This window comes from Filicampus tigris, chromosome 15 (assembly GCF_054856515.1).
Source record: "Filicampus tigris isolate MCC_2025a chromosome 15, RoL_Ftig_1.0, whole genome shotgun sequence".
NCBI lineage: Eukaryota > Metazoa > Chordata > Actinopteri > Syngnathiformes > Syngnathidae > Filicampus > Filicampus tigris.
The window spans coordinates 11,104,880-11,121,147 of NC_141231.1; the positions used below are offsets into that span (position 1 = coordinate 11,104,880).

Below are 16,268 nucleotides of genomic sequence, written 5' to 3' on the forward strand. Positions count from 1 at the left end.
AACCAAATCCTCTTGAGTCCACTGCTGTGTTTCCATGTGAGTCAAATCATATGAGTCTGCAGTGTTTCCCTGAGTACACTAACTGTTCTTGCCGCCCAGGGGTCAAAAGAGACCTCGAACCCCCGATTCCCGATTCAGTACAAGTATTCGAATCATCAACACGCGTGATTCAGGAAGCGAGCAGCTCTCTTATTCAGCATTGCCTGCAGCGTTGAATATTTTCTGCTGTCATGCCCCCACATGCTCTTGTGCTTTTTTTTCCCTCTCTGCCGCGCGACCCATTTGCCCTTCTCCACGGACCTTTTTACACGAAATGGCATTTAAAAAAAAAACGTCACGGATGTAAAGTCCTCTGTGGAGCGGTAACAAAAATGTCCACAACTCCCGGTAGATTCCCACACCCAGGATGAGCTCCCAACACAAAGGCACACTTACACCCTGCTGCTGATCAAGTGAAACATGGTGTGGCGGAGTCTCTCCAGGACGGAAGCGCGACTCCCGCGTCGCTCTCGTGGCTTGCATTCCTCAAAAGCAGATGTCTCTAGTTTTGTTTTTCTCTTCTTTTCGCCGACCTGCGTTGACGGAGCGGAGCCCTGGGAAACGCAACGGGAGAGAGTCTCTGCCCCTCTGAGCACAAGCCCCCAAAGGATGTGTGTTGCTAGCAACACAACACTCCTCTCAACATTTAAAAGGACAGCGCTCCAAATGGTTGGGAGTCGAGGAGTTGGGAGAAAAAAACTAGGTGGGAATATGCGCCGGTTTTGACAGGCGGTGTGAAAGGGGGCGGCTGTCACTGATCACCGTAACGCATGACACGTGATAAGTATTGGCGTCTGTAAAAACGCTTCTCTTCAGAGACTTAACAGAACAGCATGTGGGCGAAATGATTGTCAAGTGTTAAACTTGACACCGCTGTCCCGGTTTCACACTACGCCCTTCACACAGTTATCGTCCCATTCGGGAAATGGCGAAAAAATGACATCTATTAAATGGCGAAAAAATGACTATCTATTCTATTGCAGGCAGAGTGGACATGTATTTTTGTCAAATGGAATCCCAACGTTTTCAGAATATATTTACTCTAAGTATGTTTTTCAACAGGTAGACGTGGAAGTTTGTCTCACGCAGCTTGTTGTGAAATGCAGGTTAATCAATGTAATAGCAAACAGATCCCTCCAGATAGTGGTAATGCATAAAATCAGCACAGCTTCTGAGTAGATGAAAACATTAGGGGGTGAATCTCGTCTTGACACGTTGATTATGAGGTAGCGAAATACCAACGTCGGAAGTCGGAAAAATTGAGGGACCTTACACCCCAGCATATGAGTGTAACAATATGTGTTGCGTAAGGTAGTTAAACGTGTATTCAGTGATCGTGAGAAAAGGTGACGCAGGCATTCATTGGTAGTCTGCGTCGCTCACAATGTGCTTCTCAGTTGTTTATCTGTAAAGATTTAGCTTTCAAAAGCCCTTTCTCAGTCAATATTTTGAGCTCTCAGAAAAGCAAAAAAAAATATTAGCATGTTTGCTCTGCTTTTTGGTCCAAAACCAGTGTTTTTGGCGTTACCTGCTGATTACTAAAGAATGGGGGAAAAAAGTGATTTCTTTTCTGGTCAAAGAGGAGAGGCTACTTTTTCTTGCGTTTGGTTCGGTGCTTATATTGTCACAGAACACAAGATTGTCTCATAAGACAAGTCAAAATGCTCTAAAACGTCTTGCAAAACATTCTAGGTTCGACTTTGATCCAATTCTTCTTCAGTATGAAAGGGGTTAGCTTAAACTGCTCCCAGTTTGGCTGCTAGCTATGTGACAGTGGATATCCCACGGACATATATGGAGCGCGAGTCAGCCTGGCAGGAAGTAGGGCCCCTCCCTCCTTGGTTCCGCCGTAGCAGGAAGCAGATGAGGAAAACATGTCCGGAGAGCCAGCCACCGTGAATTACAAGTTTTTGGGCTTGGTGGGTAAACAGACGCCAGCGTAGAATAGTGGCCGGTTAATGTTTAACTTTAGAGGCCCGCCTTGGGAGAAGGGTGGCGTAAGGGGGCTTTCCTCATTCCAGTCCCTGCTTGTGATGATGTCATAGCTCACAAAGGGTTTGTTTGGAGTGCAGCTGCTCGGAAAATGCAACACGGGGCGGGATAGTCTGATGGTGCTATGCAAGATTTTTGCAGTTAACAAAAACAAATGAAATAAGGAAAATTGAAAAATCGTTTTCGTAAAGGAAATTAAAATAAAAACGAGTATTATGGGAAAAGATAACAATATAATATATAACAATATAAAACTATGTTTTACCTTTACTAAATTAACAAAAGCTAAAAAGTTAACAGTGAAAATGTCCTTTTTTTTGTCCGTCAATCAATTCCATAAACAAGCTTTTAAAGTCGATTTTCAACGTAGGTGCGATCAGTCATTTGGGAATTGGAGGGTTTTTTTTACGGTGCGTTGCCCATTGGAAAAGCGCTGCTGATATTCTTAAAAAAAAAAGCCCTAGAAGCAGAATTATGCACCAGGTTCTGTGGACTATAAGGTATTTGTTTTGTGGACGGTTGTTCATCTGTTAGTAAGGCTAATACAAATTTAAAATGTTACATTTTGTTGAGATTTCATGACACAATACCAATTGTGACCTTTTTTGGGTGATCTCGCGCTTACAAAATAAAATGAAATGAAATCACACAAATGAGAAAGTAACCTAACCTGACTATTATGCTCATGTTCCACATATCTTACAATCCCCAGAAATAGTCAATAGTGTTGGGTCGAGCCGTTTCCTGGCTAAGACGACATTTAATCCTCAGAATGGTTGGGGGGTGAACACTCAAGTGTGCAATCTATCAATATCTTTTATCGCTAGAGTGATTGCAATGGCGGTGTCCAGTTGCTTATCCTGCAAGAGCCTGATCAATGAGATCAATGGACGCTGAAGGAGAGCATCTCATCTACTTTATGTCGAAAGCAGTTGCAACGTCGCAGAGTTTGTTTGATTTTCAAACACCCATTCCCAGCTGTCATATGATCCAAATTGTCCAATTTATTGATTCGACTGGTGTGCAAAAAGAAATTAATCGGCGACCAAGACAGATTAAATTAGCTCGCATCTTTTAAATCAAAAAATTATTTTCCAATTCAAACCGTTTTTTGTTACACCCCTAGTTATTCCCTTTTTGATCCTATTTGGGTTATTTTTGTTTTTAGAGGGAAGACTGTAAATTGTCCATGTGTGAATAAGATTAAGAACGTTGAGTGTGAACCCTGCGCATGGCTTATGAGCAGTCCAGGGTGTGCCCTACACTTCTCTAGCCAAACGTCAGTTTAGGTTAAGTGAAGATTCGAAAATGTCCATCAATGTGAATGTGGGCGGTAATGCTTGTTTATCTCCATCGTTTGTGCCCTGCTATTTGGCTAGGACCAATCCAAAGACAGCCGCGCTAGGCTCTAGTGTACGCGTGACTCAAATGAGGACAATAAGAGTTATAGAAAATGGATGGATGTATTTTGAGCCCAATTTTACAGCACACATTGAAGGATCCTAGAAGGTGGTTGCATAACCGCGCCGGTCATGCAGAATCAACACTGTCGCCATGTAATTACAACACCGGGCTGTCCTCCTTTATTTTTTTGCTTTGTCACTCGCATCTCTTGCACGTCCTCGTTTCCCGTCCCGCTTTGCTGTCATCCCTTTTTCCCCGACACGATCGCATCTGAGCCCCCGTGTCCAACTAAGGATGCCATGTAAGCGTTTGGATTGTGAACATCCATTCGTGTGCATACAAGCGTTTTCTCACGCACCCCCACCCACCCCGAGGCTGGCGGTGAGGTTGGGAGAAGGGTGGGGTTGGGGGGGTTGCGGGGGGCGTTCTGCATACAAATACAGACTGACACAATTGTTAGCTTCTAAGGGAATCAGTGCCATGATATGACTGGTAAGAAGTCCAGTGACACTGCTTAGACTCAGTCCATCAATCAGTGGTTCCCAAACTGGGGTCAGCGAGCTATATCTCGGGGTTCCGCTAGGTAATTCAATATATATGATGTGTTATTAAAAATGCATGTCAACATATGCCTCAATTAAACAAAAATAATAAATCAATGACTCCTCACGACCTTAGCTTTGGGACAAAAGCTCTGTTATAGTCCTACGCCAGTTGCAGTAGTGCCTCTCACGCTGCAAAAACAAAAAAATGAACGAAGGGCAAATAGCTGAAATCAAGGCAAAATACTGTATCACTTTAACCCATTAAAGCCTAAAGCGCCTGGCTAAACATCTCTCTAAAGGCTAAAGACGACTATAGACACCCTCTTAAAGCTGAGGTTCTCCCAGAAATTGAACACCTACAAAATAATTGATATCTCAGCCCCTGTAGCAGATAAACATAATTCCAAAGGAATTTGAGAGCTTAGCCGTGTGGCTTTCAAACAGGCCAGAGTTTATTATACTTTACTGTTTCAATTGAAAATGTAAAAATTAAGTGTCAGTACAAGAGAAGCACTATTTTTAAAGGGGAAGTCTACCCAAACACATTTATTTCAAGAATATGTTCACAGCAGGCCCACTAGTTGAAACACGGCATTCTGATTAATGTTGTGTTTGTGGAATATGAATTAAGCAGCAAAATCCACCCCTTTTTAGCTATCTCAGGGGGGCGGCTATTTTGTCACTTCTGTCGACTGAAAATGACTTCACAACTGCTCAGGTAACAACCAATCACGGCTCAGGTTCAGAAAACAGGTCAGCCGTGATTGAAGTGACAAAGTGGGCTTGCATACAACATATTCTTCAAAAAAATATGTTTGGGTTAACTTCCCTCTTTAATAAAAAAAAATAAAAAAATATGGTGATTACCATCCTCTGTTCTGTTACACTGTCTACAAACAATCGCGGTTCAAAGTTCACAAGCGTGTCGCCTTTTTCACTGCCGTCACTTATTTCAGAGCTCCCACGATTGTCTGCCTCGCTATTAATGCCCATCCTCTGCAGTCTCACGACATCGTCACATGTATATTCGGATGCATTTCATTGGCTCAGAGACCGATAATTGGATGAAAAAAGGGAAAAGACGTATCCGCCCTCCCCAGCTTTAAAGGTGTGAAGACGCAACAACGCTTCCGTCTCTAGTGGGAGAAACTTGGTTATGCGCTCCCTGCTTTAATGGGTTAAGTACATTTTTCTACCTGTAGAGAAAGATATTCTTTATTATTTGTATTACATTAATCCAGACCTGCTTCTTTTTTGTGTAAATACTGTAATCTTACAGTTTACGACATTGGTGATTTTTAGGCTCGCTGTGGTTTCTGATTTTCATCAATCTTGCCAAGTCCAATTTTCTGTTCTATTAACACATCATTTTGTTTACAAGTGTTTGCATCACAGATGTTTTTTTTCACATAGAAGTGGCACATTTGTGTTACACTTCCCTGTAGTAGCGACGGACTAATCCATGACACTATAACCTGACCTTACAAGCAATTACACTCCCCTTTACACGGACGACTGCACCGTCTTCTTCCTGCAGCCTGAATCCAAGCAGCAAATCAGGCCGGGACTGAGACGCAGCAACGCACAACTGGTAATCGGAGATAAAGTCAGCCACTCAGCTTGGCTAGAAAGAACGGGACTCGACCTTTAGACTGAAGGTTTAGTACTGCGACTGCATGTATATTTATATAACGAGCTACACTGACAAGGTGACCAAAAGGAAGCGTTGTAATAGGTGCAGAATAAGGGAGTTGATTTGTGATTTTGATCAGAGGTGGGATGGCTACTGTGTGAAAGGAAATAGCAAAAACCCACTTCACGTCTCGTGTGGTGAAAAAAAAATTCTCCCTGTTCTATGGCTATTTTACAGGTCACACCAGACTGCCGGTGGAGGGCCATGTCAGCAATGTCCTGCTTTGTTGAATTCTGTGTGAAAGGCACAAACGATTGTTTTGAACAGGCTAGTGTCAGCAATCAGAACAAGATGTGACCGCGTTAGAATTCTTGCAAGATGATGGTCTGTGTTGGTCCTATACAGAACCACATATCTTAGGACGGAATGTTCACCCGGTTTGCCTGAGTATGACAGAAATTGAGTCAGCGTGTCCCACTTCATTGGGTTCTGCGGGAAAGGCAAAGGGGATTTTGCGAACGTTGTTCACCAAAGATGCTAGTTTTTGGTAGCAACCGGAACAAGATCTAACTTCATTAGAAAGTCTCTTGAGATTGTGGTCTGTTGGTTCTCCGCAGTACCATGTATCTAAAAATTTAATTTTCATCTGGTTCGATCGGTATGACGGATATGAGTCGTTGTGTCGCGCTTCATTGTGTTCTTATTGAATAGCAGAGTGGATTTGCGGACATTGTTTACCAAAGATGCTAATTTTAGCGACTAGCAACTGGAAGGTGTAACTGCATTAGAAAGTCTCATAAGATTTTGTTCTGTCCATTTTCTGCAGTACCACATATCTAACAATGGAACGTTCACCTGGTTTGATTGGGACGATGGACATGAGTCGCCGTTTTCCGCTTCGTTGAGTTCTTTGTGTAACACATAGGCAATTGTTCTTAGGCTAGTGTTCAGCATCTCACAACTCCCCCAAAAATGTGACTACAATAGAAAGCCTCTCAAGGTTGTTGTGTGTGTTGGTTCTCTCCAGTAACACAGCCAAGGACAGAACATTCGAGTGGTTTGCTCGGATATAATGGAAACGTGCCATTGTGTCTTGTTTCGTTGGGTTTTGTGTGAAATGCAGAAGTGATTTTGTGAAAATTATTCACGACTTCATTCATGACAGATGCTAGTTCAAGCGACTCGCAAACAGAACAGTATGTGACTGTTAAAAACAACGGTAGTCTCTCAAGATTGTGGTCTGATTGTGTGGTTTCGCTACCGTGTCCGAGGACATAACTTCACGCGGTTTGTATGACGTGCCATTGTGCCCTGCTTCGTTGGGTTCCGTGTGAAAGACGCAGGCGATTTTCGCATTCTGAAAAAGACTAGTGCCTCATTGGAATGTCTCTCAAGATTGTGGTGTGTTTGTGTCGGTTCTCTAGAGTACAATATGTCTAAGGACAGGAAAGTCACGTTTGCTTTGGTTAGCTCGGTTATAACAAACATGTCCGTTTGTTGGGTTCTGTGTGAAAAGCTTTGATGATTTTACGAAAATTATACATGAAAGAGGCAATCGGAACAAGAATGTCTCTCCAGTGATTGTCTCTACAGTACCAGGTCTCTAAGGACAGAACCGTCAGGTAGTTTGCTGAGGTATGACTGAACTAACATCCATCCAACCAGTCACAATCAGGAGCACACGAAAAGTTGACCCTAAATAACAAATGGAATGTCGCAACCGACAAATGTTTGAGTGACTCATCATCAGTCCCCAGACAAAACGTTGACTAACCACAAAGAGTATCACCAGTAACGTCGTCCCCGCAGACACAACGCGACGTGTTGCGTCCCTCGGCCCACTAGCACCTCTCTGAGAACGGATAGCAAAACCCTATCGGCTGCGGAGAAATCTCTCTTTCGCCTCTACCGGAATTAAAAACAATCCCTCCCTTGAAAGGAAGGCCTCTTGGGAATTACACGGCATTATATAATAATGACACACGCACACCAAGGATGCAGTCCCTCCCTTAAAAAAACACCCAAAAGCAATCCGACGGCACGTGAAGCGGCGGGATGGAACTCACCAGGCATCGTCAGAATTCCACAGAGCGAGCGAGCGACTGCCAGGCTGGACAAGAGGAAGAAGGGAGGCAGGGAGAGGGATAGAGAAAGAGAGATAGAGGGGGGAGGAGGAGAAGAACCCCAGTGAGGCAGGGATGGATGCTTTTATGTTTGTCCGTCTCCCCCCCTCTTGTTGCTTGACTTCCTCCTCCCTTGCTTTTCCTTATCCGGCTGGAGAGCTACGACGACTCCCTCCAGTGCCTCGTCTACATGCCCCACTTCCCGGCTTAGATTTGGTGGGGTGGACGACGGTGGTTTTCGTCTCCCTTTTGTCCTCCCGTCCCGCTCAACCTCTCCCTTTCTCTGTCAGTGATTGACTGCGCCTCCCCATCGCTGTCTCCTCGTGCGGGGAGGAGCCTGGCTGTGGTGTACAGGCAGGCAGGCAGTCAGGGGGAAGCAGGGAGGGGGGGTTCTATCACATGGATATGTGTGTGGTGCAGGCCAGCTCATAGACTATGTACATAGATGCCTCGTTGTGCACTGAATTGCCTGTCTGCGCCATATTGGATGTGGCAAATTGAATATGGCAAATTGAAGGAACACAGCAACAGTTAATCGCAGTGGATACGTCCCGAACCCATGCACGTCATATAGAGATCTTAGACCACGTGTGTCCATAATACGGTCCTGGAGCCATTTGGGGCCCAACCATCTTTTTTTTGCGGCCTGCGACAGATACTAAAAACGCATTTGACATTTGACTTGGCCCGTAATGCTGTTCAGAAAAAAAAAAAAAAAAAAAAAAAGTGGTGAGCAGTGTTAGAAGTGTAGCTGTCGAAATCGTGGCGTGACAGGGACTACCATTACTACTATCAGTAAAGCTTTTCTAGATGGGCAAAGACAAATACATTCATAGCTAAAATAGTAACAGAATTTCAGTGGAGATTATACAGTTTCGGAAACAAAAATGGCTGTCTGCTTAGTGTCAAGGTCCGATTTGTGAACATATCGCTTTAATGATGATCTTCAAGTATAGTCAGCTTTCTACAAATTGCTCTTGGTTTGGTTCTAAAAGTGGAGATGGAATATAGCTGCTGCTCGGTGGCGGTGCGGATCTATTCTGCAGCGATGCAGGGCCGTGGGTCACCCCAAAACTTTAAATGATTTGCCTTATCAACAATTTTTCAAAATAACATTATATAAACCATGTGTAATTGCTTGATCGATTGATTTGATATTTTGGCTTTAGTGTGGTTAATAAGTTCAAATAAAAACAATTTCAAAGTGGCCCTTCTTTCTATTTTTTTCTGTTTGCGACCATCGGAGGAAAAAGTTTGGACACCCCTGGTCACATTTAAGCTCATTAAAAACACTTTTTCAAGGTGGTCTTTTAGCACCCGTTCTCACTGTCTAGTTCTTATTTGTCACTCGCAGTTGAAGTTTGCTCTAAAACTGACACAAAAGTGGATTGAACATTTTATTTTAAACACGGAAATGTTTTAACAAAGGTCTGTTATCTTAATGCTAACATAGAATGCGAAAAACCATAGACCTGATAACAGAAATTAGTGTGGATGTTATGGTAATTAGCATCCTTCAAACTGCAGCTATAACACAATACAAATAGATCTTACGTCTACACTAAAAAGTAAACTTTTGAACACACGTGTGCAACTGTTCAATGTTTATGTACATTTTACTGTTCTCTCACAGTGAGTGCGAAATGTCAAAATTCACAACAGGTCTTTGATCCACTTTGATGCTTTTCTGCGACTCTTCCTGTCTTTCTGTATCTCAATGGCAACCGTTCATGGGTTGATATGCCACATGCAACATGGCTAACCCAGCCAACCCACTGAGTGAGGTGTCTATGTATATACTGTACGTCTATGGGCCAGCTTAGCCCTGCCCGCTCCCCACCCTCCTCTTGTGGCCTGGTGCTCTTTGTCCTGTCAGATGTGGTGTAAGTTGCACTGCTGTCCCCCAGTCAGCTGTTGTTGTTTATATTCAGTAGGACATAATTATCCAGGAAAATTATTAAGCAGTTAAAAGAAAGGGAGGGAAGGGGGGCGGGGAGGGGGGTGCGGTGGGGGGGTTTTAGTTGGGCTGCTTCTAGAGCTACCACTAATGGATGAAGGGCAGCTGTGGTGAGAACTCCAGCTCCACTCTTCATTCCCCGCACGTCTGTGCTGAATGATGTCATCGAACATGACATAATTCACCCCATTCTTTTTCGGACCAACAGTACCAACACGCACACCAACACATTGCAGCTAACAAAAGGGGTGTGGAGGAGTTAGGAAATAAATACAGTATGGTATCATAATTCATACTTTGCTGCTGCTGTGTGTGTTGAAGTAGTGTATTACTGCTAATTTTAGTTAGCCCGACTATGTTTCGCATTATATTTTAACACTGAGCTATCTGATATTTGTGAGATTAAATTTTACTGTGTGGTTGAACATTTTGGTGTTGAAATATATCATGTTGAATGCTTTTTTTTCCGTGTCACCAAAGTGTACACATGTTAAAATGATCACATTAACATATTCGAATGAAAAAAACTGTTTTGCACATTACTTTTTGCGTACAGAATTAATAGGATATAATTTTTTTTTATCGCATTCGACCAAAGGTTTCCTTGTTTCCTACTTTTTGTGTAAAATAAATTGTAGGATAATGTTTTGACTGCTTATTTATCAAAAAATACATTAGAATGATGTTATTATTGGTTATCATATTATTATCATTATTATTATTTGCTAAAACATTTTTTTGTTTTGTTTTTGTGGCTCTGTTGTCAAAATTGGCATACGTACCGTTAGCTACAGCTAGAAAGGGGATCTGTTGCTTCACCTCGACTCTGCGAACATACTATCACTTGTTGTAGCAATTGGGCCAAGAATATACTGATTTAATTGCATAAAATTAACATGCAACAGGCATTCATGCTCTTTGGATCTCAGATGAAAGGTGTGCCTTTGAATTAATTTAATGGATTATTTTTTTTCCAATCAAAAATTTACATTTTACATTGAAACCCGATAAACACAGGCTTTGGATAAAGCTATGGGATCGTTTGCATAATTAGTTTAATTCCTCTAAAGGAGAGCTAGGCAAAGGTTTTTGCTTAGGGGCCATATTGGATTTTTCAAACAGACAGATGGGCCAGGTCATTGATAGAGGAGGTTTAAAAAAGGAATTTGAAAGTGTTTGTAAAATATGGAAGCTAGTTTATTTTGATAATAAAACAATAATGCATTATCATTTTTATTTGTAGGAATAATCCATATAAAATAATAGCAACAAAAAAAAGTGACAGCTTAGCAGTTCTGCCTGTCAGTCGCTGGCATAGAAAGTCCACCAAGGTAAAGCGACTCCACTTGTTATGTTGTGCTTTATGTTACCTCTTTAGTTAAAAACAAAAGTGAAAAATCTTCTGTCATGCCACAAAACAAGTGTCACAAAAATATCTATTTTACTCTTATACAGAAAAGCAAGATCTTGTCTCAATTTACTTCCAAACTGGTCACCAAATTGACCCCAGAGCTATTATTCTGTTGTATGAACCGCCACATGTGGATACACAGGTTAATCTGCCATCTAGCGGATGAACATTGCTTTGTTTTGCATGTCACTATACATCGCTGGCATAGGTAAATTACCAAAGATTCAAGCCTTATTTATTGTAGATGACTATCAATTTCCACCCAATTATGTGAAATTGGGTCATATCCCTCACAGTGGTAGTCAATTTGTGACATCCTTAACTTTCTACATTTTTTTCGTCTTTTTAATCTACTTCTCGGAAACTATGAATCTGAGTTTAAAAGGAGGTTTAAAAAGACATTGGGCCCCAGAAGGGAAGGATGAGAGATAAGAGCGCCGTTTGAAGGCTTCATAAATGCTCGATCACGACAACAGCCCCGTCGCTCTTTTGAAGGCCTGATGCCGATACTGAGTCTCAGTTGCATTTTAATGATGATGATGAAAGGCTGTGTTCTGATTTTGGTATGACTCAGTACCTACTATATAGTGTCTTATATAGTGAGTTCACCACTTTGTAGTGTTGTTTAAAATTTTTGTTTATCCCCTATAATGTACATTAGGTTTTTCAGCCGATGAGGATTCTGATATTTGTCAATAAATAAAACCTATTTTTTGGTCCCTTAATACTGACAAAGATATTAATGACTGACAGAATATTTGACTGTTTTACAAGAATTTGTTCTTAAAGGGGAAGTCAACCCATATTTGCCATGTTTTTAAAAGAGCTAATATTGACCAATTAATTGAATGTATCACACAATGCATCTTGAAAAGTAGTGAAAAACTGAAAAACAACTCATCTTAAAAATGTCAGTATAATTTCTTGAATAATTATTACGGAACATCCAACAGTACATACACAGTGTAATTATGCAACATCAGTGACGCAATCCATGCTGCACATGCGTAGTGTCCGATATCTATTTTCTATTTGACTGATGCGTGAACTAGCAGAACTAACAAAGTTACAATCCTCTAAAATGTAGTGAATGAATTAAGACCAAGTGGAACAAGGCAGGGAAGGTCCCCAACGAGCAGTGACATTTGTTGTTGCCACAGAGGAAGCATTGCATTTTTGAAATATTTGTATAAAATCCAAGATTATCGGTTTGGGAGTATTGGTGCATGCTCTGTATATGTTGATGTGCCATGTGTGTGAAAGCAGTTGTTTGAACTGTGACATCTATGCTAATTCTGATAGCCTGGCTATGGTGTGTTGCTTTATACATTAGCATTAAGCTACTTTAAAAATGTGTTTGAGTTAAGTTTAGATGCGTTTATAGCATGTGGGTTTGGAAAAACTATTCATATATATTGAAAATGTTCACCTCATTGATAAACGTTGGTTCAAAGTTTGACATTGACACGAGTGGTCGAAATATATGTTGTGGCCATGTAGTGGTGTGCCGTTGTGGCTGGGGTGGTAGGCAGCTTTGACGAGGCCCTCGGTTTTCCCAACGCGCTCGAGGCTTATCCATTACACCTCATTACCCCAACAAGAGAATGAAAGAGTGGAGCGGAGGAAGAAGCTCACAGAAGCCCCTGCGGACTTGGACCTCAACACGGACGGATGAGCGCATGGCGTCCGACGTCCGTTTTATACGTAACGTGCAGCGCTCCATGTGAAATGTTGACCAAAACTGCAGAGCCATAACCAGTGCCCCGATTAGCAAAATGTAGCTTCATTGAACACTAAATTGTGGTAAATGTTTTCAAGTTATGTGTGTTGGCGTCAGTGAAGAATTGTTTTTATGGTTACAAGAAAAAATCATACGGTAATTGGAGACTAACTATCTTTGGTGACATTACAAAACATGCATTAGCTTCACTGAAGACTAAATAGTGTTTTAAAGGATGGCTTCAGAAATTATCTTTGATGTTTTTTAAAGCATAATTTAACTCATTCACTGCCAAAGACAAATTGATGTGTCTTTTCACAGTCCAGCCATTCAATCCCAGGAATTTATTTATATTTTTTTCAAATTTTTTCAAATGTTAGGGTAAAAAAGGGTCTGAAAATGTCTGTCAGTGTTTAAGATGATCTGATAAGCGGCTCGGATAATGGAAGGATGGATAACGTTTACAAATTAAATTGTTCAATTGATACTGTCTTTGATGCTTTCACAAGCATACATTTTAAAATTGTGCTTCTGAAGAAAAAATGCTTTTATATAATTGACAACTAGCAGCCCTTTGATGCGTTCAAAATACGTGTTAGCTTCGTGGAGACTACATTGTCTTTATAGTTTACAATAAACACCCAAATCATGTTCATTGTTTATAAAAACATGTAGATTCATTGACGATGATACATTTGGTTTGATGTTTTGCTTAAGCCTTCTGAGACTTCATGCCTTTGCTAGTTTAGCGGTGTCATGCGAACCTCAAAACGCAAACATTTCAAAATCAGCTGTTGTCGCCAAAACTCGAGAAATGGTCTTCTGTAAGTCACAGTTAGCTTGACATATCCAACTTCCTTCATGTGTGAGTTTTATTCAGTTAACGATTCATTTTCTTGCTGATTTACAATTATTTACACATGAATGAAAATGTCTCACAATTAGCCCAGCAGTGTTAAAAGACGACCAGATGGTGCGCAGCAGATGACAGGAAATGTAAGAGAAACCTTTTCAGACGTTTTCAAGTCTGGACACACTTGACAGCACAATGTCTTAATAGACGAGCACAGTCAGCCACTATATTCTGCAATGTATGAGCAGACACCAGCTACGCGGAGGAGGACAGCTTAGAACGTTGTTTGCGAAAACCGAGGGGGAAAAAAATCTTCACCAAATAAATAGGAGAGAAAAAAATCAAGTGTGGCCTTGGCAATGTGAAGTGCTTAAAAACACTTTCGTGTTGACTCAAAAATGCCTCACAGAGAGAAGGAAATAATAAGGGTTTGAATCACCCTCGGTTTAAATCTCCTTTCAGGAATTGGCTATGGCCTTCGTTAAAACATGAAATTATTAACGTACGAAATTAAATGCATCATCAGTGTTTAGTAACCTGCAAATCTCACTCTTTGATGATTTGCACGCATTTTTTGAGAATTGAAATTGTCGTTACCTTATTGAATTGCATTTATTTGAATGAGACTAATCGTCTCTCGTGTTTACTTAAAAATATATGTAACTTGTGAAGAGTAACTTGCCTTCGATGTTTACAAAAAACACGTACGATAGGTTAAGGTTAGGACTAATTGTCGCACACGTTTTTTTTCTGAAAACGTAGATTTGATTACATTTTAAAATTCATCCATGTCCTGAACAAAAATAAAGCATATGTTGGGTTACATCAGCTTTAAGTCAACAATAAATAAGGAGACACCATTTTTAAGTAGCTTTCTAAGTGCCCACAATAATACAAAAAGCAGGATGTGCATGGGAAGCGTTAATATGGACTGGGAGGGAGGAGCTTGATCTTGTATATTGCTGTTAAAGCACCTGGGGTGTGTTTACAGTACACAATTTAATATCTCCAAATGTCATCACTTTATTGGATAAACGGACGGCTGTGGCACCCCCTCCAAAAGCCACCCAACACGAGCACACACACACGCACACACTCTGACAGCGCCACCTGTTGACACGCACTACTTGTTGCTGTTTTACAGAGAAAGATGTGTATATAGCTCAGAAAAAAAGGTTTTGAGATAAACTCCTATTTTTTACTAAAAATGTATGTATACATTTTTTTGTTTTTAAAAAATATTTTTTGAAGTAAAAAAATATTGGGCCTGTATTTTCAGGAAAAAAAAGTTTTTTAATTTTGAGAGATACTGTGAAAAGAAGTCATACTTTCGAGAACAAGGTGAAGAAAAATATTCGATTTCTAGCCACATGCTGTATTTTACAAATTACTTTTCAAGAAAAAAAGTTAATTTTGAGAAAATTTATATTGTTGAAAAGTCATACTAGATAATACGCATAAATTCTCGAGAAATTTAGCCTTACATTTTCAAGAAAAAAACCATTATTTTCAGAAAACAAAATCACTCAAATTTCCTCCCCATAAAAAAAAACATTTCTGAGAATTACTATTTTTTCTTCTAGAAACTATACTATCTTAAAACAAGAATAACATACGTGTAATGTCAAACGTTGTCAGTTAAGTGTTATGAAAAAAGAGTTGTATATTCTCTCGAAAAAAAACTGAAAAAAAGCTATATATTTACTCAAAACATTGCATGCGTACTTTATCAAGATTTTCATGAATTCTTTTGCCGTGTGCGTGTGTGTGTTTTGTGTTGTTCTAAATATAGAAGCGGCCAGCGAGTGTCCGGCCTCTGATTATCATGGATGAATATTTCATTTTGGGAGTCCAGCTGCTTCTGTTCCTCATCTGCAACACACTCCCTCGAGTCCGCCTCGGGGGTCCAGAAAAAACACACTCAAGCCAATACGATACACGGCGAAGTTTGTGTACGGGGGGTGGAATGTATGAATAAGCATTACATGTGCGATCAAATTGCTCTCTGTACTGTATCGACACATTGCAGCAAGCATTTTTTTCCCGGGGATGAAATTTCCTCCGTCTCTCCTCCCACGTTTCATCATCTCCTAGTTTCCCCCCCCCCGACCACCGTGAATGGCACCCCACGGGGGATGCAGACTCCTCCCGCAGTGCGCTGTGCTCCCATTTTGTAACCATCCCGTTTCCCAGCAGGGGGGAAAGCATCCCGGGAGAATTTCATCATGTCGCTTCCTATAGGAGATTGCAGGGCCGTACATAATAGGAAAAGGGGGGCTGGTGGGCAGTCGCCAGCGGTAAAATTTTGCAGTGACAGGATTTTAAAAATTATTTCACTTTTTAACGGCAATTCGTGAATATCTCTCAAATCTGGATTTTTACTTTCAAAAGCAGCCTTGAAATTCTAAGCACCATTTTTTTTTTATGCTATCAGGACAGTACCACAAGTCGAGAAAATCGTGGAGGGTCATTTTTTTGCACAGGTTTGATAACCATTCTTTTCTAAACTGGGCATTAAACTGGGTTCCTTGGCATCAAGATTCCACAAGATGGCCACAAAGCACTGCCTTTGTCCGAATGAAACTCCTCAA

General features: G+C 41.0%; 1 protein-coding gene across 8 annotated transcripts in view; it reads right to left on the reverse strand.

Annotated features, from left to right (window-relative positions):
* dab2ipb (DAB2 interacting protein b) overlaps nt 1-16,268 on the reverse strand; it is a 91,153-nt gene that overhangs the window by 26,853 nt on the left and 48,032 nt on the right. Inside the window, exon 1 of one of the 8 annotated variants that reach the window (XM_086053362.1) lies at nt 7,680-8,063. The exons of 6 other annotated variants lie outside the window; for them this stretch is intronic. Coding sequence is in view for 1 of the 2 variants with exons in the window: in XM_086053361.1 (XP_085909487.1) it covers nt 436-461 (26 nt within the window). In the remaining variant the exon portion in view is untranslated. Of the gene's footprint in view, nt 1-435; nt 589-7,679; nt 8,064-16,268 lie in introns of those variants that run through there. One more of the 8 variants, XM_086053361.1, reaches the window with a different exon arrangement.